This window comes from Zootoca vivipara, chromosome 1 (genome assembly GCF_963506605.1).
Source record: "Zootoca vivipara chromosome 1, rZooViv1.1, whole genome shotgun sequence".
NCBI lineage: Eukaryota > Metazoa > Chordata > Lepidosauria > Squamata > Lacertidae > Zootoca > Zootoca vivipara.
Window position 1 is genome coordinate 33,029,056 of NC_083276.1, and position 24,190 is coordinate 33,053,245.

General features: G+C 42.8%; 1 protein-coding gene across 2 annotated transcripts in view; it reads right to left on the minus strand.

The window, feature by feature from the left end:
- PRORP (protein only RNase P catalytic subunit) overlaps positions 1 to 24,190 on the minus strand; it is a 51,386-nt gene that overhangs the window by 19,069 nt on the left and 8,127 nt on the right. For both annotated transcript variants that reach the window (XM_060272908.1, XM_060272905.1), the window contains one exon: positions 13,560 to 13,667. In XM_060272908.1, coding sequence (XP_060128891.1) covers positions 13,560 to 13,667 — 108 coding nt within the window. The remainder of the gene's footprint in view (positions 1 to 13,559; positions 13,668 to 24,190) is intronic.

Genomic DNA, 24,190 nt, shown 5'->3' on the forward strand with positions numbered 1-24,190 from the left:
ATCTCGCCGAAAAGCACACACAACTTTGCCTGAAATTGGTGCCGATGGCAGTGGCACTTCTCTGCCACTGGTGGAGGCAGGACACACATAGAATGGCAATCTAAGGCAGCAGCCTCACCCTGCCTAATGGCTGGGCCATCTCTGACTCTTTCCTTAATCAATATTTCAAGTTACAAGTGTATGCAAAACGTGACTTGCCAGTTCTGGATTGTTCTGGATGCATAGGTTTCACAAGTCAGGAAAGAATGTGAATCATATCGGCCATAAGTCTATCCTCATTAGAGCGTTAGGAATTCCTTTATTTAAATACATGGTATTATATATGAAACAATGCTATATTACTAGTGGGCAGTTAGCAGTGTAGATAATGTGAGATGGGTGGGGTATAAATAATAAATTATTATTATTATTATTATTATTATTATTATTATCACTATCACTATTATTATCATTATTATTACTATTACTATAAATTTTCACTCATGCTACCTTAAAAGCCTTTTGCACATGTCACTTAAAACCTCCATCTCCATTTGTTTCATGTCTCATGGACACTTTATATACATTTGAGTCACTTTAGAAAAGTAACTTTTAATTCATATTTTAAAGCAAACTGTTATATATTATACATTATAAAGCAATTTTTACTACGAAGAAAGATTACAAAGACCCTGCTATGGGAATATATATACCATGACCACCCATGAGAAATTGTCCCAGAGATATTAAAACAAAATAATGAGAACAATTTTTTTGTACTGTATTTTGTTTCTGTGTGTATTCAATTTTAATTATTATTCAATGGTACTGTCTTCATTTATTTTTGCTTGTATTTCATTGAAGTATATTGAATATTTTCTTAAACTTGGTGTTGTTAGGTACTTGTATCTTCTAATACTTATACAGTGGTATCTCGGGTTAGACACTTCAGGTTACAGACTCCACTAACCCAGAAATACTACCTCGGATTAAGAACTTTGCTTCAGAATGAGAACAGAAATCATGTGGCAATGGTGCAACGGCAGCAGGAGGCCGGAAACTAAAGTATGGTGTAGTGGTTAAGAGCGGTAGTCTCGTAATCTGGTGAACCGGGTTCGCGTCTCCGCTTCTCCACATGCAGCTGCTGGGTGACCTTGGGATAGTCACACTGCTTTGAAGTCTCTCAGCCTCACTCATCTCACAGAGTGTTTGTTGTGGGGGAGGAAGGGAAAGGAGAATGTTAGCGGCTTTGAGACTCCTTCGGGTAGTGATAAAGCGGGATATCAAATCCAAACTACTCTTCTTCTTCTTCTTCTTCTTCTTCTTCTTCTTCTTCTTCTTCTTCTTCTTCTTCTTCTTCTTCTTCTTCGACATCCCCATTTCATGGGGACAGTCCCTGGATTTACAAATCAGTCCCCATACAAAATCCATTGAAGTTGAAAAGTGTCCCCGGATTCATTGAAAAAAATCTGGTAACCTTATTTTATATACATCTAAAAATCTTCACTCCATTGCATACAAGTTTTGCGTCTTTTTAAGTTTTTACAATTAGATGGAGGAAGGGTCAGGCAAGGGGAAAGGGGTGGCAGTGTCTTTAAAATGTTTACTTCAGAGCCTGAAATTATAAAAAGTAATAAAAATAACGCCACCCTATGAACAGTGCCAGAATCTTTCTTAGGGCATATCTCATAAGCTATGGTTCCTTCTTGTGGCCAAACTGAGGTATTGATGTTTCTAACATTCTTTTAATTGCTTACTAGGGCTGCAATTGCATACACACTCATCTGGGCATGAGTCCCATTGAACTCACTTGAACTTACTCCTGAGGCGGCATGCACAGGCTTGTGCTGCAAGGTAAACAGTCCAAGAAAAAAGCTTCCTCTGTTTTGCCTTTCTAAGGCTTTGGGGATCAGAATCAAACTCAAAAGGGGATAAAAATACAAAATGCTCCCTACCACCCCACCAGTGCTATTTCACACATTTTTCCTGCGATAAGAGGGCTGATAAGACCAAAGATCAATCCTCCCTCACCACATTTTTAATTTTTTTAGGGGTTTCATTACAAGATCATTAGGCGTCAGATGTTAGCTAAAGTGAAGAGGTTATGGAACCCTGCATATCCAACTACCTAACCCTGCTACTGTTATGTTGTCACAGCGATGAATACTTAGGAGATATTGGCCCTTCAGTATTATTTTCACAGAAGACTAAACAGTGAATACCACCCCTATATGGTTTTATGCCTCAGGAGTCAGCTAACTCCAGGCTTCGAGAATCTTCTTTTTGGTTTTTGGTTTACTAGAAGCCCAAGACCTATTACCCAGAGCTGGGTGCGAAAAGCATTACAGTTAAAACTGAAGAACACAGTGCCTCTGACCATATTCTGAGCCAAGGAATAAGCTTTCAATACCAGAAATGATCTGAGCCCATAGTTGTTGCATAAGACTCCACTTTTTTATTTCCTTTTTATTTTCAGCAGCCTTATAGAGATGGGAAAAGTCATCTTGCTGTTGCTACTGTTAAATAATTGGAGTCACGACCCCTTGCTTATCTACTGCAAATCACCCACAGATGCTACAGTAGATCCTGATGCATCTTCTGTCCACCTCTGCTTTACAATAAGCACAGTAACCTTTAACATAATGTCATACCAGAAATTCAAATATATTTTATTTTGTGTTTCTCTGAATCTAGGTTCTTAAATGGTTCTGTTTATATAGGAAGATTAAGAACGTGTTGATTCCTTTTGCATATGAAAAGTAATCTAAAAGCTTGAAAAAAATTAATCGTGGGTTGTATTCAGTGGTGGCTCTGTGCCTACCAGAGAGTGATCCAAGAAAGTGCATCTGCTTTCCTAAAGCAAGGCACCCAGTTCCACGGGGACTGTGGAAAGCTATTTCTGGGGCTTGGGAAGTACAAAGTGCTATAGAAAATGGGTTTTTAAAGGGTGTCCCCCCCACTTAATGAGCAGAACTGCTTTCCAGCACACAGCCGCAATTCCACAAGAAATGCAGTTCATTCAAATTTTAGTACATCATATGATAAAATGGGAGTTACTGCACAAAGTGGCAAAGATGAAAATTACCGTAACCTAAAGCAAGAGATGCAATTGGTAAAGTCTCTCTGCCTTCAACCAGGAAATATATTTTATTCATTCTTTTTACTGGCGATCCTGGGGAAGGAAGGAAGTAGGAGCGTGCTGGCGAAACATGCAGAAAAGAATGCAGAAGTTATGCAAGATGAACGTGATAACCTCATGAAGTGGAACAGCAGAAAGGGAATTCAGTTCAAAAATCCCTTATAAAGGGTGACATCCAATGACAGCTATCCATCAGCACAATGGGCATTTGCTGATGCAAAGGGATTGTGTTTTCTTGCTTCTCCTCACTCTAGTCCCTCAACACACCACACACACACACATACACACAAGCGGCAGTGGATTGGTTGAGGGGACATAGGGTGGAAAAGCAGGTGGATATACATTATATGAGAGGCAGTCTGCACTAAATAGGATGTCACCCAATATCTATCTAGGGACCAATTACAAAAAAAAATGTTATCAAGCAGGAACTAAGCAGCTAGAAAGAAGCTGCTTAGTTCAAACAAGCTATGTTGATCAGAAAAGCTGAAATCTGTGACCTGAGTCAGCTATTTTAAAAAGTCAAAATATATTTATTCAACTTAAGTTATGTCAGTAGCCATGCCTTCCCCACAATGAGGCACAAAGACTTGAAACACACTATATGTTAATGAGAAGGATTACCAAGAACAAAAATTTCAGCCTTTGCATGTTGTTACTGGCAGCTGTTACGGTCCAGGGACCACAGGACTGGCACTGGCACAACTGGAAGGAAAAATGTGCCTTCTGGAGAGTTCTTAAGAAACCACCTACTTTGCCAACCAATACCAAACTCCTTCTGCAGCTACAGTGGAGCATGTGGTGTGCTGAAGGCCATGTTTGTTCCGTCCCCCTATGATGCCAAAAACGGTCCACGCGTCAGCACCGATCGCACACCCATGATGAATTGCCTGTATACATGTGCTGATAGTGAGGCTCAATGGGCATGGTTAATGCACCAATCCTCTGCAGCAAACAGAGGGACTGCTACCTGCCTGCCTGCCTCCTTGCCTACTGGGCCTCTGCAGGCAAACTAACACAGAAAAATGTTCCCCCAAATAGAACGTTTGAAGAACAGTGCACTGGATAATGTCCACAGGTAGATTGATAATCCCCCTATAATCTCTAGAGTAACAAACCACATCCTGAGGATACCTGTCAAGACAACTCCATATCAATTTTAATGCATTTGGTATCTTAGGCCAGCAGGGGCTACCACCACTAACACACACCCTGCAATCTGGCCCCCTGAGTTGCCAATGATTTTGGTGGCAGTGAAAAAAAAAGAAAAATGGAAGGAGGTGGATCTCAGTGCCTTGCTGGAGGTGCAAATTGCCCCTCCCCTGGTCGTCAGATCAATCATTTGATGAGCAGAAGGGGGAGATAAGCCACTCCTCTGTCGATCTGCACAGAACAGCTGAGGAGGTGGCCATCGGCCTGTATGCGTGCCTGTCTACATGTTTGTATGCTAGAGTGTACATGCACAAATTGCACTAACTGCTGGCAAGTGGCCTCTGAAGGGCTGGCCAAGGGCAAATGAGGCCCTCAGGTCAGAAATGTTTAGGCACCCCTATTCTTAGGCAGTGATCTTTATCAATGGAGCTTACTTACAAGTACATTGTGTTTTAAATAGGGATATTAATCTCCAGAACAACCTACCCAACATGCACTGTTGTTATCAGTGAAAGTGCAAACACCACACCCAGTCTCTTATGTAACCGGCTGTTGTAAATGCAAACACCAAAGATATGTAAACCCCACAAAGTTCCTTTGTAGATGCAGATGTACTTTGAGCAACCAACTACCGGTAAGATGCATAGATGCTCACCTGTAATTACCCAATTTTAGGGATAGCTAGATGACCTCATGGCTCCCTATCTCAATGTACATGGATGGCAATAAAACAAATTAATCTGAGACCAAACAGTTTTGTACGAAGACCTTTAAAAAGAGATTCTCTGTTTAAACATGAACCAGCAAAATTTAAAGGCATTTCTACGTATGAATTCAATATGTCCAGTATGTGGGTAGTGACCTAGATAAAACAAAAATACCAATGGAAGAATTTAACACACCTAAAAATCATCATGACCTAAGAAAACATGTGAATGCTTCAAATTCCAAATATTTCTCAAGATGATACTTAGTTTTGTTCCTTAGACTCTCAGCTTAAATACACACACCCAACATAAAATAGGTTGCTATAGGAATCACTTATTCAACAGTGACTCACCAAGACAATTCCCTGAGCATTTACACAATTCAGAGATATTAGAGTGACGTTTTCAGTGACACAGAAGAACTACTGAGGCAAAAGAGAAATGTAAATACAACTTACCCACTAAAAAGGGATTTCCTATTCTAAATACTTGCTTTTGTGCCAACATGTTCGTTCCACTGAAATCATTACACTCACTGCAGGCAGCTATGTAGCAAGCTGGACACTAAGCTAGTATTTTTTTTTCAGGAAAAGCCAAAGGGTACACAGTCTTCAAAGGATGGAAGCCTCATAGCAAAGATCCTGTCAAGGTACTGTATTTGACAGAAAGCAGGCAGATGTGCATGGCTCATTCAAGGCTACAAGTGATGGGTGTTTGGAATTTTCCACACGGGTTCATAAATAGTTAGGAGGCTCATGTAGACCAAAGAACTGTGAATCTTCTGTGTAATGCCTTTGAGCTTTGCCAGCCAGATGTTTTGGATTTACAACTACCATCAGTCCCAGCCAGATGTTTTGGAGTTGTAATCCATAACATCTGGAGAGCACCAGATAGGTGAAGGCTGCTCTATAGTTTTCAGAGGAAGTTAAGGGCTACTCAAATCATCAGTATTAAGTTTCACATTTGAACGTAACTATTTCCTCCATAGGAAGTAGCAAGGAGAAGTGAAACCTGTTAGTTAAACAAACAGAACCAAAGGGAATTTCCTATTGGATTTTTATTATTTTCCCACACTTCGCTATATTTATATTTTTATGTAGAACAGTCTTCCTCAGGAGGTGGTGGACTCTCCTTCCTTGGAGGTTTTTAACTGAGATTCCTGCATTGCAGGGGGTTGGATTACATGAGAAACTTGGGGTCCCTTCCAGTTCTATGATTTATATCACCTTTCCTTCAAGGAGCTCAAGGTGGCATGCATAGTTTTCATCCTTCCCATTTTATCCTCACAACAACCCTATGAGGTAGGCTTGGCTGAAAGTAAGTAACTGGCCAAAGGTCACCCAATGAGCTTTTGTGGCTGAGTAGGAATTTGATCCCTGATCTTCCAGGTCCTAGCCCAACACTAACCTGGCTCTTTCCATGACCCCTCCTGCTTCTCAGTATTATCAAGAACACACTAGATCCGGAATTACGTAACTAGTTTCTGTCTTAGGTGATAAATTTCATGACAGGTTGATTGTTACAAGGCAAAAAGGCTGCACTAGGAAGAGTTGACACAGAATGGGAGATTGCATAACATAAAGGATTAAAGTTGAGAAATTTAGAAAAAAATGAACTTCTCATCTGAGGAGAAAGAGAAGAAGGTAGACAACCTGATGCAGTGTGCGTCATTTTTTAGAAGGATTCCCTGATCAAACCAGGAAGAAACTCGCTGCGTGCAGCACAAGTGGGAACACATTTCGGTTGCTGTAGCAACCACCAATACATATTGAGCAACTGAGGCAAGTCTGTTCTATGGCAAGCATTAAACACTCTCTACAGCACGGCCAAAAGTTACAAAACATAAGAAGCTGCCTGATACCATGTCAAACCATTGGTCCATCCATTATTTCTACAATGACTGGCAGCAGTTGTTCTGCAGAATGTCAAACGGGGTTTCCCTCCCAGCCTTACCAGGATATGCCAAGGATTGAAGTTGGGGCCTTCTGCATGCAAAGCAAGTGTTCTGTCCCTGAACTACATTGCCCTAAACAATGTTTTCAGTCTTCAGATCGGTATTAGAAACTCAGGTATATAAGTTAATCACTAAAGGTCACCTAAAGTAAGCCTAGACACTACCCCCCCCCCGTTGGAGTTTATTCTTAGTCTTATTAATTTCATTTCCATACCAGTTTATATTTTAAAGAAAACATCTCAAAGTGGTTTACAACTCATTAAAACATCAAATAAAACAATCTAGAATAAAAGAAATTCAAGCTTCAAGGGAAATATTTCAGAAATACTTCTCTAAGTGACATTTTGCTTTCCCCATATTTATTTCCCTACTTAATTCATATAGCTGCCCCATAGCAGAGGTACTCTAGCCAGTGTGGTGTAGTGGTTAGAGTGCTGGACTATGACCTAGAAGATCAGGGTCCAACTGGCAAGTTTCCAATTGCAACTATGTGGAGATCTGTGAATGTCAGGTTGGTGACAAACATCTCCATCTGGCTGGCCTCTCCAGCTTTCCAGTACTTCTGGGTCGCTGCGAGACGCAACCTGAAAAAACGTAACATGAAGCAAACGTAACATGAGGTATGACTGTACTCCTTGGAGAAAAATGTGGGATATGAATGCAATAAATAAGCTCTTCTGCTTACCTGCTTAAGAAAGCTGGAGAGGCCAGCCAGATGGAGATGTTAGTCACCAACCTGACATTCACAGATCTCCACATAGTCGCAATTGGAAACTTGCCAGTTGCAAAACGTGCCTGGCTAATTTCGAACACTGCTTCAAATGGGAACATACACTAGGAACACTAGGAACAGGACATTGATTGTGGTGTGGCTCGATCTAGGAGCTTCCAACAAGGCCTCCAGAACTACCCTCTTACTGCAAAGACACCCATCCTATTTCTAACTTGCCCTGTTAGAAACACACGCAAAGGTCTGCAGCTTTCTCCCCAGCCATCCCCTCCAAATGCATTTTCCTCCCAGCTGGGTGCAGTTCTGGTATTAGAGCCTAAGTGTAGGGGGAAATGAGTTTGGGCAACAGACTATGGGAACCCTCTCACTCACTTGCCTATTTGTTGTTTAGTCGTGTCCGACTCTTTGTGACCCCATTCATGGATCAATGCCTTGTCGTGGCGAAGGAGCTTGAATAACTCAGAGAAGCTATGAGCTATGCCATGCAGGGCCACCCAAGATGGACAGGTCATAGTGGAGAGTTTTGACTAAACGTGATCCACCTGGAGAAGGAACTGGCAAGCCACTCCAGTATCCCTGCCAAGAAAACTCCATGGACAAAGACAACAGGCACTTGCCTATTACAGTTTAAGAATGAGTCCCTGGATTCCTCCTGCTTGCCTTATACTTTATTTTAGTAGACCTGCATTAGCCACTATTATGTCTAGTTTGAGCCTCATGTGACCTAGAAAATAAGCTTGACATAAGTTGATTATGCATTTCACCCACTTTCTCCTGAGTGTAGGCCAAGCAGCAGAATTGGGAGTGGGCGGGCACTGAAGAGTGAACTGTTCCACTTCACACATTCTGAATGCTCCCCTACCTAAAGCAAAAAACCGCCAAGCAAGCTGAAAAGTAGCACAGTAAGAAGAAACCCTCCCCTGATGAATTTTCCCTTTAAGCAGAAAATTTGCTTGTGTGGGGAAGCATTCGTTTCTTCAGCCTTCAGCCTGCATCTACAAATAGTGCAAACACTTCACAAAAGAATAGTTGTTCAAAAAACATGACTCAAAATGTGCTTTATGACCTACAATTGCCTACCATCTACATACGTGTTACAGAAATATTTGAGTTGCCGGAAGACACCTTTACATTACGCATCCAATTTTCCTAAATTTCAAAATACAATAGGGATGAGTGTGCAATTAATCTGAACATTTCCTCCCGTCCCTCATTTACCCTTTACTTCTGGAGGGTTTTCTCCCTGCCCACTTTTGCATTGTAAGGCAAAATTATTGAAACCTCTAATGCAACATGGCAACTGCTGACATGAGACAACCCTAAATAGAAGATTAGGCAGCTGAGGTGCAATAGGTTTGGGTGGAAACCACAGCAGAAATGCAGCTCCCACAACAGATAGCCCTGGTGGAACTCCCCCAATATACTTTGTCAGCAAAGTTTCAGCCTGAATGGTTGAAAAGGGTTGTAGCAGGGACTTGCGCGACCCAGAGGTGGGGCTCATCCTAACACTGTTTCCTGTACGTCAGTGGCGCTACTTTACACCAGCCCTAGACTTGGTGCTGAGGCAGGGTTGGGGAATCTTTTTCAGCCCAAGGGCCAGATTTCCTCACAACCAAGCTTCCGGGGGCCACATAGCAGTGATGGGCAGGGCCAGAAGAAAAAGTGTGCGGAGCCACACACAATTCGGATGTTTCTACACACACACCTCTCCATACAAGCAAGCAAGAGCTATCAGCATGGTTCAAGGACACATTCCAGCCAGGCAAACAGAGCTCAAGGAATGGGTGGAGCAGAATCAGTGAAGAGCATGGCATGCAAGAGCGGGTGACGTGAGGAAAGCCCAGACAGAGAAACCTGGAAGACTGCATTTGCCCACCAGGTTTGAGGTCTCCCCCCTCCCCCCAGCAGGTAACACATTTTGGTTCCACATACAAACAGTTCCCACCCATCACAGTTTTCTTCCTTCTCAGCATCACTTCATAATATTCCCTTCTGCTACAGTTGTGTGCCACTTATTAAATAAAGGCAAGCTCTCTGTGTTACAATACAAGGCCTGAAATTGCCTGATGTCTTGAAATTGCCAAACACACACCCACACACTATTTTCCTGTGCTGCATTTTTGTTCAGATCCCTCAGTGTCAGGCTCCCATGGGAATTATTCAGAATTGTTTGCTTAACAAGTCATGTCTCAGCTCTAGAACTGGTTTTAAATGCCTCCAATATCAGCCCTGAAACATGTAAAATGAGAATATAGGATCACATGCCTCTGATACACATCTCAAGGTGGCCTTTTGTTCAGGAGGTTTGCTTCGTGCGTATTTTGTATTTCCCCCAGGTCTTTTAGTCTGTTTTAATCTCAGCGAAGAGTGTTTTTAAATTGTGTTACATGCACAACATGCCGTAACATCAGTCCTTCATTCTCTTTCCTCTTTCTGGGCGCACCGCCCCCCCCCAACCGAGGAACAATTCTAAACTCAGAGCAAGGAAGACAGGAAGAGGAGGAAGTGTTGCTCCAGAAAACCTCCCTAACGCTTAGGAAAAATACAAATGGGATCCCTGGCATTTCCCACCATATCCTTACAACAACAGAAACAGGGGTGGAATGGAAAGCCCCTGCGTTCCTCCTGGGAGACTACAATGGTTCAGCTTTTGGATAACTGCAGGTAACAAGGGGAAGGAAAGGGCGCAAAGGTCAGGCTGACAGTGAAGCCCACCAATGCTGCCTTGCAGGCACTTAATCTAGTAGTACCTCTTTTCCTCACTTGCCCAGTGGCAGTGTCTCATTGGCTGGTTACTGAAGACAAACTAATTACATGCCAGTTAGCTCAGCTGGTTAGAGCATGGTGTTAATAATGCCAAGTTCACGGATTTGATCCCCACATGGGTGCATATTCCTGCATTACAGGGGGGTTGGACTAGATGATCCAATGGGTCCCTTCCAACTCTATGAGTCTATAATTCTATGATTCACATTTACATCACAGCAGCCTGTGCGATAGCTTGTTGGGTACTCTGGGGCCTGAACGCAGAAGCCCAAGGGCAGAGATCTACTGCAGATCTTGTATGCTTAGATCTCAAGGTTGTCACCAGGTGCAAGTGGGGATCAGTCAGGCCATCTGCCTTTGCTCAGATGGTGGAGCAGTCCCTTCTGCTTGTCGCAATTCAGCCACCAGCTTCCAGTTTGCCCAGCTCAAGCCACTGAACTCAGGGACCCCAAGCTAGAGAACATACCCTCCAGGGGTGGAAATCAGGTACGGCTGCCCACAAACTCAGCCTGGCCCTGCGGGAGTAGCTTAAGTTTTGACACTGACCTTTCAGAGTTCTCAGAATTATTTGTTTAGCAAAACAAAAACACACAGTATCTGATTAACAGAGATGACTCCTGGATAATACCACACTTCCTTTAGCTTGGACATGTAAGAGAACAGTGTGTACACTTTCTGTTTTACCTCATAACATGCTGAATGTGCTCCCATTCCAAGCTGGGAATTCCATCAATGTGTCTGATAGCATTGTTTCTTTTGGTCCTCCAAACACATCTAGAATCTCCTTCCAATTATTCTACTCATCAACTCCTACATGCGATAAGAATGTGGGGTGGGGATCTCCTCCCCTTATCCTCGTTCTGATTGGAGTTTTTCAGGTGGAAATTAAAGGCCTGTGAGAGATTACTTTCGTTTATCTTAAAAAGTGACATATCTGGAGACCTAACAGGATGTTGTGCTAGATTACCACAATGATTTTGCAGCTTCTGCAGAAGACACCAGGGATTTTCTTTTCTAGTCATAACAGTACATAGCTTCCTTTTTGCTGCGCTGCATTCCTCTTCAGTTACATATGCCTGATAAAATTATCATTTTTTGCCACGATTATCATCAACCCCAAATGTTGACTACCTGTACATGTTGTGTTGGGGGGGGGGAGTGCACACAGAAGTTAATCTTGGAATGTAGCCCCTTTGCCATGTGATTCGCTTCTTACATTGTGTATTCATATAGTCCGGAATAGAGGTGTATCTAGGCTCCTTTGCACCCTCGGCAGAGGATCCTGCACACCTTGCCAGAGCAGCAGAACAGTGGCCCAGGGAGCACATGCCCAATTTAGAAAGAGTGGAAAAGGCGTGATTTTTGCACATACACCTGGGTTTGTGCCCTTGGCAGGTGCCAGCCTAACCAACCCCAAGGAATGTCTCTAGTCCTGATGCCCAAGGATCCAACTGCCAAAATGGAACAAAGGTGGGGGAACCACGCTGGCAGGGTATTTTTTGCACACGGGCATGTATGCAACCAATCTTCTTTTTTGGCTATCACTCGCAGCCAAGTAAGATTGCCTTCCATAAACACAGTGTTTGGGTTTGGGATGGGTTTTTGGAAGGCACCTGTGCGTGAATTTGTTTTATGTGTGTAGATCAGTGCACACTGACCAACGCACAGTCTCTGCAGTAAGGCTCTATTCCAATGGCATGAGTAATCATGATGACCAGTAGATTCTTATGTGCTGCAGCCTTCATAGCCATTGTAATATACTGCTTGTTATCTTCCGCCTGTTCTGCTGTTGAGGACTTTTTGGATCATTCTTTGTCTAGCTCCTCCCCTTTGACCTTACCGCCTTGGGTGACCCTGCTGGGAATACGAGTCTCCTGACGGCCTCGCTCACAAGGGTCACAGGAACATGCAAGCCCATGCAACACAATAAGATGATGATTCAGCAAGTGAGTATGCAACCAATGACACAAACTGGCACATGTCTTGGATTTGCATTGACATACTGCATGTTTCTATACTGGCTCACCATTGCTCCTCATATAAACTCTGAGCTTCTTCTCCCTACACCAGGGTTGAGCTGCAAGTTATCAGAAACTGTACTGAGTTCTCACTGCACCTTCTGCAACAGTACATGACAACAAGTAAATCCCTGCTTCCACCAGCCAATAACATAATAGTGACTTAGCCATAGATACGAAAACACCAGGAAAGATACATTACAGGGTTAGGGAGAGTAATAGGAAGACCTTAGCATGGGCTGCCATTACGCCATGTTTTTGATAAGGCTTTTGTGCACCACCACAGCCTCAGTTAATACTCTGCCAGATGTAAAAGCTGTAAAATTTCTGTCAAAAGCTGGTAAGAAATCACCCTGTCAGACAACCACAAGCTGAACAAGCAATTCCCATGGCGATGGATGTTTTAGTCCAAAGACTGCATGGAGCTAGAGGGACAGCATCCATTATGCAAAAAAGTGGCAACAAGAACTCTAGACACTCATGATTTTAAAAAGGTACCTCACCTCTGAGGTGCTTCTTTTTTTGCGCCCAATCACTAACTAAACTGATGTCATGAAGAGACCTTGAAGTCCTCCCATCCCAGTGGCTGCTTCTCATGACAAATTTCACACTAAACTTTGATTGTATGCATGGGGATACCTGTTGGAAGTGGCAATGATCAGCACAGTGCGCAAGTGGGCTGTGCCTATCTGGAAACACCTCTCCAACTCTTGTCTTGCAGTCAATTCATTCTTCTCCTACAGGTCCTCATCCCTGGCATCCCTTTAACATTTTTCTGAACATTCTACTTAGAATGGGGGTCCTCTATAAAGAATGGCGTAAGCATTCTGTGCATGGATTCTAACATGCTGACCATGTCCAAGTTATCATATTTCAGCATAATAAGAGGGTATGAAAGAGCCTTATGGCAGCAAATGCAGCCCCTTTCCCTGCTTCCTACACACTAGGAAGGTAACAAACAAATCTTCACTTAACCAGAGTTTCTTGGTTAAGACAAAATGAGAAACTATGGTCGATGGCTCCAGGAAAAGCCAGAACGTTAAACCATGATTTGAAGCGGTAAAATAGCTATTACACACACACACAGTTATTTAAGATATAGAATGGTACTTACAGTTTGAGATGGAGTGGCTTTGTTGTAAACTCTGCTAACATTGAGTCCATCAATCACAATATCAAAAGGGGGACATTGATTCACAAATGTCTGAAATTCTTCAAGTTCCTTAAAAAAAAAGAAAGAGAGAGGGTAAAAAGTTGAAAGAAAAGCAACAATGAAACATTGTTTCATTATACCCTGCTATTTTTGTTTTTTTCAACCAGGTTTTATATATATTCAATGAAAGAAAATAAATTGGTAACGGGCACAGAATTCAGCAACCAAGCTTTCTTTTATTGTTCTTTTTACTGTAGAGAAGTTTCTAGTCCTTATGTTTGCAATGATAAGCTTCAATGTATATGGGCAATATCTTATGAAGATTAAGAAGTCAGAAGTTGAAAACTTCTACAACCTGCATATTTATTTGCCACTCATCTAAGTCCATATAAAAAAACTGAAAATTAATGTACAGTGGTACCTCGGTTTATGAACACAATTGGTTCCAGAAGTCTGTTCATAAACTGAAGCGAACTTTCCCATTGAAAGTAATGGAAAGTGAATTAATCCGTTCCAGACGGGTCCGTGGAGTACTCAACCTGAAGCGTACTTAACCCGAAGCATGGGTGTGTGACAAATTGAAGCACTTTTGAAATGTTTATTTCTGTCCGGCTGGCAAAGAGTTAACCCACCTTCAGCCTGACTGGCATAGAACTCTGATGGGGGCGGGACTGTGCCCGGTTTTAAAAAAGGAGGGAGAGTCGGTTTGGTCAGTTAGGAGGGAGAGGGAGGAAGGTGTGGTGTGGTGTTATGTGGTGGCTTGTATGAAGACAGTTAAGAGGCTAGGACAACTTAAAGTTAAATGTTTGACTGAGTTTATTTTGTACAACTGGAACAAAGCTAATTAATAAATGACACGTTAAAGAATCACTTATGTTTTTAACACAATAAAACTTCATCTCTGTTTTTGCCAACAAGAGGTCCGTTTGTATTTTTCCAGCGAGGTACCAGGACTCACAGCCGTGGTGACTCAAGAGAGGGCCAAACTCACCTCAGGCAGGGAGGTGGTGGTTTGTGTCCTGAAGTTACACGGAGGAGGCTTAGAAGGGTAACCTGAGGTGCCAAGAAGTTGCCAGAGTGCCTAGGGCAAACTTCTACAGTGGGGGAATCCAACTGAGGGAGACCCTTTACAGGAGGCAAGAGGTTATTCCTGGGGGACAGCCTAGAGTTTCTTAAGGTACCAGGTCACGCAAGCTGGAAGGCTCTCCTTACTAAGAAACCCATCAGTAAAAGGGGTTGATTTTTGAGGCGGCAGGAGCAGAGGGTGGGTGTTTTCCCCTCTGGATTCCTGTGTCGCAGTGATAGTAGGAGAGAGTGGGACACGGGTCGTCACATTTTTGGTGGCAGCGTCGTGATCGAAATTCAAAGCACACGCGCCTAGTTTGGTTTGAGTCTGTCAGGATTTTCCTGTGAGGAAAATGACTCACGTAAGAAAACCCAGAGAGGCAAAAGGAGATGAAAGAACGGAAGGGGCTGAGGGAAGCCCAGGTTCTGAGGTAGAACTGATGAAACTACGAATTGAGATGGCCCGAATTGAAGCTGAGAGGGAAAAGATAGCAGCTGAAAGTGAGAGGGAAAAAGCCAGAATTGAAAGTGAGAGAGAAAAAGCCAGAATTGAAGCTGAGAGGGAAAAGATAGCAGCTGAAAGTGAGAGGGAAAAAGCCAGAATTGAAAGTGAGAGAGAAAAAGCCAGAATTGAAGCTGAGAGGGAAAAGATAGCATCTGAAAGTGAGAGGGAAAAAGCTAGAATTGAAGCTGAGGAGAGAATGCAGTCCGAGAGGTTAAGGGTTCAATTAGAACAGGACAGAATGAAGCTTGAGGAGATACGTTTGAGATCAGAATTAACTCGGAGTCCAGTTAACAATGATAGTATCGCAATTAATTTAAAAAGGTTCCCCAAATTTGGAAAAGACGATAATGTCGAATCGTTTCTATTTACCTTTGAACGCGTTTGTGTGGAATTTCAAATACCTGAGGAGAACTGGATGCTTTATTTAAGACCTCAAATTTGTGGGATACTAAGTGAAATTTATGCTGACCTGAGGGAAGAAGAGCTGTCAAGTTACCAAGTATTTAAGCAAAGGGTCAGGGTTCGATGTGGACTCACGGCTGAACAAAGCATAAAGGCTTTTCGTGAGGCAAAAAAGGAACATAAAGAGACTTATGCCCAACTAGCTAGCCGCTTAGATAAATTACTTGACAGATGGATTCAAGGGAGTGGAGTGAAGGACTTTGATGAGTTAAAACAATTAATTTGTTTAGAACAATTTTTTAAGCAAATCCCTAGCAATTTACGTTGGTTCTTGAGGGATAAAAAACTGAAAACTGTGGCACGGGTTGCTGAGGTCTTAGACGAACTACAAGGAGATTTCAATGAAATAGCATTCCCAAAACACTCACAGAAGGGTAATCCATGGAGAAACAGAGAAAATAAAGACAGGCAAGAAAATTTTCCTGTCAGGGAATCAGTTTCTGACAAGACAGGTTCTAAGAAAATCACTTGTTTTTTCTGTAATCGTGAGGGCCATGTACGTGCCAGGTGCCCCCTGCTGGTTAAGTCGCAAACTACACCTTCTGCAGCTAAACAAGTAAAACTGGTAATGCAGTCTCAGGAAAATAGCTCGCCTCAGACAGAAGACTCAGAGAAATCAGACAGTCCAGCTGAGACTACTTCTAAGGTCTTACAGGTCTGGAGGGCTGAGCAGGAGTGCAACCAAGATTACATGGAGCCAATTGAATTAAATGGTCAGTCTTTTTTAGGTTTGAGGGACACAGGAGCAGAAGTCTCACTTGTCAAATCACAATTTGTTCCAAAGGAGCAGTACCTCAAGGGTCAGTCCTATAGTTTAAAAGGCATATGGGGCCCACATTTTGAAGTACCATTAGCTGAAGTTGATATTACCTACAAAGGATTTTGTGGCAAATGGAGAGTAGGAATCCTAAATGAATTGGAGGTACCCTTTTTAATAGGGAATGACCTAGCTAGTCAGAAGCACCGTATTCAAGTGATAACTAGGTCACAGTCTCAAGTCACTGAGAGTAATCCTCCTGCAGTTATAGAGTCACCCATAGAGCCTGGTGAGGATGAAGGGCTGATTAGCGTGCCAGTGGTCCAGGAGCACGGTGCCCAATTCTTGAGTGATCAAAAAGAGGATGAAACTATAAAAGAGCTGTGGGGTAAAGCACAAAGTCCTACTGCAGAAGTAACTGTGGAGAACCCCTGCTTATTTACCACCATTGAGGGAAGACTGTATAGAATTTCTAGGAGGAGGAAAACTGCTGCTGTTTGGGAAAGGAAGAAACAGTTAGTGTTGCCAAGAGCTTACCGGTTGCAAGTGCTACAAATGGCACACGACGCACCCTCAGCAGCGCATCTAGGCATTAGAAAGACTAGTGATAGAATCCAAGCAAGATTTTACTGGCCTGGGATGGGCAAAGACATCAAAGAGTATTGCAAGTCCTGTGTGATCTGCCAAAAAGCAGGCAAAAGAGCGGACAAAACGCGAGGCTTGTTACAGTCTATTCCTGTAATTACTGAGCCCTTTTCCAGAGTAGGAGTGGACATCCTCGGGCCTATCTCCAGAGTTACAAAAAGTGGGAATAAATTTATTTTATGCCTCGTGGATTATGCTACGCGCTATCCAGGAGCAATACCTCTGAAGGACATTGACTCAAAGACTGTAGCAAAAGCCCTCATGTCGGTGTTCTTAAGGCTTGGATTCCCCAAAGAAATTATAACAGATTTAGGGACATTCTTCACGTCCAAGACCATGGAAGAGCTTTTAACTCTTTGTGGGGTTAAGCATGTTAAAACTACGGCTTATCATCCGCAGTCGAATGGCTTGACGGAGAAATTTAATTCGACCCTGAGCCGGATGCTAAAAACCTATTCCATCAATCATCCTAACGACTGGGATGAGAGGCTGCAACACTTCCTATTTGGTTATCGCGAAGTGCCGCAGGAGAGCACAGGGTTCAGTCCTTTTGAACTCCTATTTGGACGACAGCCACGAGGACCCCTAGACTTGATGAAAGCAGCGTGGTCAGGGGAGGAGCAGATCGACAGCCCTGATGTTGTGACGTATCTACAGGAGCTGCAGAGCGACCTTCAAGAGCTACGGGAGCAAGCTGCTCACAACTTGCAGCAGGCACAGCGTCGACAGAAGCAGTGGTATGATGCACACGCAAGAGACAGATCTTTCCAGCCCGGTGACAGTGTGCTCGTGTTAAGAACAAGACTTCGAAAGAAGTTGGAGATGTCGTGGGACGGTCCCTTCAAAGTGGTCGAGAGGATATCAGCGGTGAACTATTTAGTAGAGTTAGATGGGGAAGGGGACCGATGTAAAAACTTTCATGTAAATTTACTTAAGCCTTATTTTGACAGAAATAAGTTGGTGTTACAAGTAAAGGGGAAGGTGACCCAAGGGATTCATTTAACTGGGTGGGGAGAGCTGAGTAAGGGCACAACTCTAGCAGAGGTGTCATTCGATGAAAGTCTGACCCCAGAGCAAAAGGAGCAGTTAAAATTAGTCCTTGCTCAGTTTGCTCAGATCTTCTCAAACATCCCAGGGAGGACCAGCCTAGCAACTTATAAAATAGACACAGGGTAAGCACATAAGTGGGAAGGAAAACATCATAGCGGACGCTTTGTCTAGGTATATTTTTGAGAGGTATAGAATGGTGCAAAGTATTATATGAAACGGTGGTAACCCTAGCAAAACATTTGTGCTTAGGCGTTATAATCTAACACATGTCAAACATGGTTTATTTGTGTACAAGTTTATGAGATGTTAATTTAGTTGACTTTGTAATATGAGTGTTATAGAATGCATTGAAGGATTTATAACCCCAAGCCCATTGCTTTGGCATTGCTCTAGTTAGTTAAGAGCAAGCCGACGCAATGTCTTTGTGGTGGGGGAGATATGTGACAAATTGAAGCACTTTTGAAATGTTTATTTCTGTCCGGCTGGCAAAGAGTTAACCCACCTTCAGCCTGACTGGCATAGAACTCTGATGGGGGCGGGACTGTGCCCGGTTTTAAAAAAGGAGGGAGAGTCGGTTTGGTCAGTTAGGAGGGAGAGGGAGGAAGGTGTGGTGTGGTGTTATGTGGTGGCTTGTATGAAGACAGTTAAGAGGCTAGGACAACTTAAAGTTAAATGTTTGACTGAGTTTATTTTGTACAACTGGAACAAAGCTAATTAATAAATGACACGTTAAAGAATCACTTATGTTTTTAACACAATAAAACTTCATCTCTGTTTTTGCCAACAAGAGGTCCGTTTGTATTTTTCCAGCGAGGTACCAGGACTCACAGCCGTGGTGACTCAAGAGAGGGCCAAACTCACCTCAGGCAGGGAGGTGGTGGTTTGTGTCCTGAAGTTACACGGAGGAGGCTTAGAAGGGTAACCTGAGGTGCCAAGAAGTTGCCAGAGTGCCTAGGGCAAACTTCTACAGTGGGGGAATCCAACTGAGGGAGACCCTTTACAGGAGGCAAGAGGTTATTCCTGGGGGACAGCCTAGAGTTTCTTAAGGTACCAGGCCACGTAGGCTGGAAGGCTCTCCTTACTTAGAAACCCATTAGGAAAAGGGGTTTATTTTTGAGGCGGCATTGTAATTGGTTCCGGAAGTCTGTTCATAAACTGAAGCGTTCATAAAGTGAAGCGAACTTTCCCATTGAAAGTAGTGGAAAGTGAATTAATCTGTTCCAGATGGGTCCGCGGTGTTCGTAAACCGAAAATTCATAAACCGAGGTGTTCATAAACAGAGGTTTCACTGTATGCTAATTTGCATATAAGTTTCAGAAATCCACTTTTCTTGGCACAATACAAGGATACCCGAGCACAGAATTGATTTTTTAAATTATTATTACTGAGTACACATTAGCCCCGACTCTAAACAGTTGACAGGAACATATCCTGGAAATTTTATTTTTTACACCTGCAGTAGCTACACACAGCATATTTGTTCTCTTTAGGCCTAAACATAAGGTTTATGAACTAATTTCTGCCATATTTAGGATGGAGGTGCCCATCAAGGCTACCAAATCATTTTTAGAACTCCATGAACTGGTACAGACATATCTGAAAAACTACTCTGAGTGATGTCACCAATCCATTTTGAGTTGAGTTATCCATGTGTGCTGCTTTAATCCATTACATCCAGAGTTTGCAGAAATGAAACTGGGAAACTGTGGTTTTCCCAACCCCTCTCAATTCCTGGTAATCTGAGTAAAACCTCTCTCATAGCAAGTAGCAGCTGCCTCTCAGCGAGCAACCAAGAAACAACAACTTCCTCTGCCAGCTCTTTTTGCAGTCGCTGCAGAAGAAAGCACAATCCAAAATGAAAGCATAGAAAAGGAACCTCACACCGGGCCCATGGGCAGGAAGGTCTGGAGGCTGTGGAAATACAATTTGGGCTAGGTGAACTGCAGGACAGGGAACCAGTAACGTCAGAGGCCTGAACTTCATAGAGGAGTCTGAAGGAATTATCCAAACCTTTTGCTGTGCATAAATTATTTTAGTGAGCAAAAAAGTACCAATGGTGCTCAACATGTGGTTAACAAGATGATCAAGCTATGCTGCACACCTAGGACAGAAAACCCCGAGCTCTTTTGGCCTCTCATTCAATTACCTGAAATTACGTGCATGATTTCGAAGGGGAAAGTTCACCAGTGTGCAAAGAATCAAAGAACACAAAATAAGCCCAAATGGACAGAGTGGGGGTAACAATACAATCCTATACATGTCTCCTCAGAAGTAAACCCCACTGAATTCACTGGCACCGACTCCCAGGTACAGTAAGTGCATCTAAATTGCAGCCTACAGTTCCACTTTCAATCAGGTACGATGCAGGCGAAGTAAAACTACTGAAATCAATCGAGAATTGCAGGGTGGCAAAGCAAACTACTTGGGGTGGCAAGGATTTTCTTTTCGTTTTTGCCCTCCAACGTGGCAACCAGCAGATCTTGAGAAAATCCAGTTCTCTCAGTCTTATCAACAATACATGTGACAGTGCACTTTGTTCCATCGTTTGACATTAGTCACCAACATTAGTCACTACCTCCACATTACATTTTTAAAAACCTACATTTCGAATCCTGTTCTTGCTGCTGCTTCTTTTCAAAACACCTGACAGCAAGTCTTCTGGGAACTCCCTCTTGCTTTTGTTACTCAAACTGCCTCTCAGGGGTTATTGCAGGTGCATTTCCCAAAGTGAACCCTGTCAACTCACACATATCACCAAAGCCTTCTAATTACCCTAGACATTTCTGCAGCACAAAAGGAAAACAGAACTGACATGCTGATACTTTCTCCCACCCCACCCCCTCAGGGGAATCTGCTATGGCTTGTTACCAATAAGTTTACACCTGGGGACAAGCCCTGCGGATGCACCATAAACACTTCCCATTCTGACCCCAATAGTATTGCCAACCATTCTACTAAAAAATATCTAATCAGTCAGTTTTTGCAAGTTTCTCGCTCCTGCACCAGCTGTAACCCTGTACAGAATTTCCCCCATCAGTGCCACTTCTGAGACATATGAAAACCGCTTCCCCTATAAACTCTGCTACTAGCTCAGGTCATCTGAGTGGTGGGCCTATTCCCAAGTTTCTCAAGCTGTGTACAACCTTGAGTATGAGAACCTGGCCTTTTTTATTTTGGTTGGTTGGTTGTGGTCCCCTCATTATAGCCCGCTAAGCCTTGCTTAATTCAGAGGATTTCCATGAGCCGATTGGCTTTTATATGATCTGCTATTCCACCCTTCATAGTTTTTTAAACCAGTACTAATTTTTAAATCAGTACTGATTTTTTAGTTATGTCGGAAATGCTGCATGTTCATGCTGGTTTTTATGTAGGATTACATTACATGCAAGAGTGTCCTCTGTAAAAGGGCCTTTGCAAATTTATAACATGAACGCATCAATAATATAATTACTTTGCCAGCTTTCTAAACTGCCTCTCGTGAAAGGCCAAGAGGAGGTCACATGGGGACCACAAAAGGGGAGAGTGAGGGGAAGGAGGCAATCGGGTAGGAACCTGAGCATGTTAGGAGCAGAAAGAATGAACTAAAAATGGAGTTCGCGGTATGCAAGGTAAGGCGACAGCTCCGTGTGGGGAAAGATATCCATCAGGAGGAACGCCCTCCCAGCAGATGTCAAGACAATAAGCAACTATTTTACTTTTAAAAGACAATTGAAGGCGGCCCTGTTTAGGGAAGTTTTTAATGTTTGATGCTGTATTGTTTTTAATATTTGGTTGGAAGCCGCCCAGAGTGGCTGGGGAAACCCAGCCAGATGGGTGGGGTATAAATAAAAATTATTATTATTATTATTATTATTATTATTATTATTATTATTATTAGTGGTGTATTGCTCCATATGGCCACCATATGAGAAGAGAAGACTCCCTGGAAAAGACCCTGAAGTTGGGAAAGATTGAGGGCACTAGGAGAAGGGGACGACAGAGGACGAGATGGTTGGACAGTGTTTTCTCGAAGTACGAACATGAGTCTGACCAAACTGCGGGAGGCAGTGGAAGACAGGAGTGCCTGGCGTGCTCTGGTCCATTGGGTCACGAAGAGTCGGACACGACTAAACGACTAAACAACAATTGCTCCATAATGACAACCCAAAAATGAAAGGAAGACTACCAGATACTTTAGCTACCTGGACAGCATTTTCACTCAGTTTGCAAAGCTAGTTTAAAAGTGCTCAAGAGCAACCCTGCAGGGTCAGAGCAAAGTCCTATACTGTATGGCCAAGCAGATGCCTCCAGGAAGCCCACAAACAAGACATGAGGGCACTAGGCCTCTCCCACTGTTGTTACCTAGCAAGTATTCAGAAGGATGTGGCCTTGGGTCCTGGAAGTGGCATATTATAGCCGTCATGACCAGCAGCTGTTAAGGATGTGATGCAATGTGAAGTGGAATCCAGCAGGTTTAGGCCTTAAAAAGTTTCCCTATGAATGCAGCATTGAAGAGCGTGTGTGTGTGTGTGGGTTTTTTCCAGGCTCAATCTCTTGGTAGAAATATTTTGGCACTTCCTTCAGAAGCAGGAAATTAATTTTTTCTGTGAACTTTTTCTCTCTCCAAACACTACTCAACCAAATTAGACTGAAATTAATTAATTGAAATGAAATTAGAGCTTGAGCCGAACAATGAGATGAGAAGGGGGGTGGGGTGGAAATAGAATTGAGTTAATGAATCATTAAACTGTCACTGCAGCTCTTTGGCTAACTAACAAATGATGGAAGGCGATAATTAGCTACCATTACAGTCAAATTCACCGAGCTATTTCCTTCTTGTGATAATAGGGCTGAATGAGTAGCTTTGAAGAGACAGTTGACCACAGGTGTGCATTGGTGTCATGGTCTTGCACTAAGAGTAGCAAGAAGACAACAAATATCCGGAAAGGTCAGTGATTACGGCATGATTCCAGCTGTCTACCTGGAAACTCTGCTTGCTGGTCTCTGTTGAGCTCAGAGGAAGTGAGAGAGCGTACAGCAGTGGTATCTCTGATGTCTTTACCGATGCTTCTCTAACGCACATGGTGGCACAAAAGAAGGGATTCCACAGGCGACAATCATCCATTCATTTACATTTGGTTTCACAAACTGGTTTCAGAAAGAAAAACACCTGAGTTGGATCACTGTGTGACTGATTAGGGAGGGGAATGCCAACCAAGTGACTTCAGTGACTCACTGTGACTTATAAGAAAGGGCCTCGTGTACATCCACCTGATCACAAACATAGATCACCTCACTGAGTACTAAAAATTAGTAACCAACCGTTCTATAACGGCATCCATAAAACTACTTATCCTCTCAAGACCAGGAAGAGCCAGCAGCCTTCTCTGCCATAATGGAAACAGCAATTTATACGTTTCTTGAGATATGGGAATTGAAGTTCCATTTCAGGGAGCTAGTATTCTAGTTGCTTTTTGTTTACATCAATGTTTCTTTGAAACAAGGGTTTTAAGTCATTCTCCACAGTAAGCATGCACATCAGTTCCTAGCAACAGGAAGACTTAGAAATTATGTTCTATATAATTCAGAAAAATTCAGTCTTAAATGGATGCCACACTAATTCCTGAACAGCTCAGTGAAGTTTCCCCTGTTGTCCAGAACTCTTTACGTCTTTCAATAAGCCTACAATCAGGATGTTATTTCAGTTAAAAGCTGCTGTGCTGTAGCAAATACTGCTTTTCCTATTAAAATAAATGAAAATTAGGAGCAACGTCACTGACACAACCCCTTGAGACTGCAGGCATCTCAGTCACTACATCATAACATATAATCTGGGCAAGGATAAGTGCAAATATGCCTTAATAATAATAATAAAACATTAACAGAACAGATGCCTTTCTCTATCTACCGGTACATCTGATTTCAGGCAGCTGCTGCAAGAGCTATTATTAGTGAGAAATGGAATCTCCCCAAACATCCAATACTTGCCTCAAAACAAACATTCTATTATTAAGGCTAAGGCTAGGGCTGTTCCCACAACAAATCCCTTCCAGAAAAGCCCCAGCTTTGTGTTAAAAACTTCTAACCATGGTAAATTCCTAAAATTTATATCAAACGCCAGAAAATTAC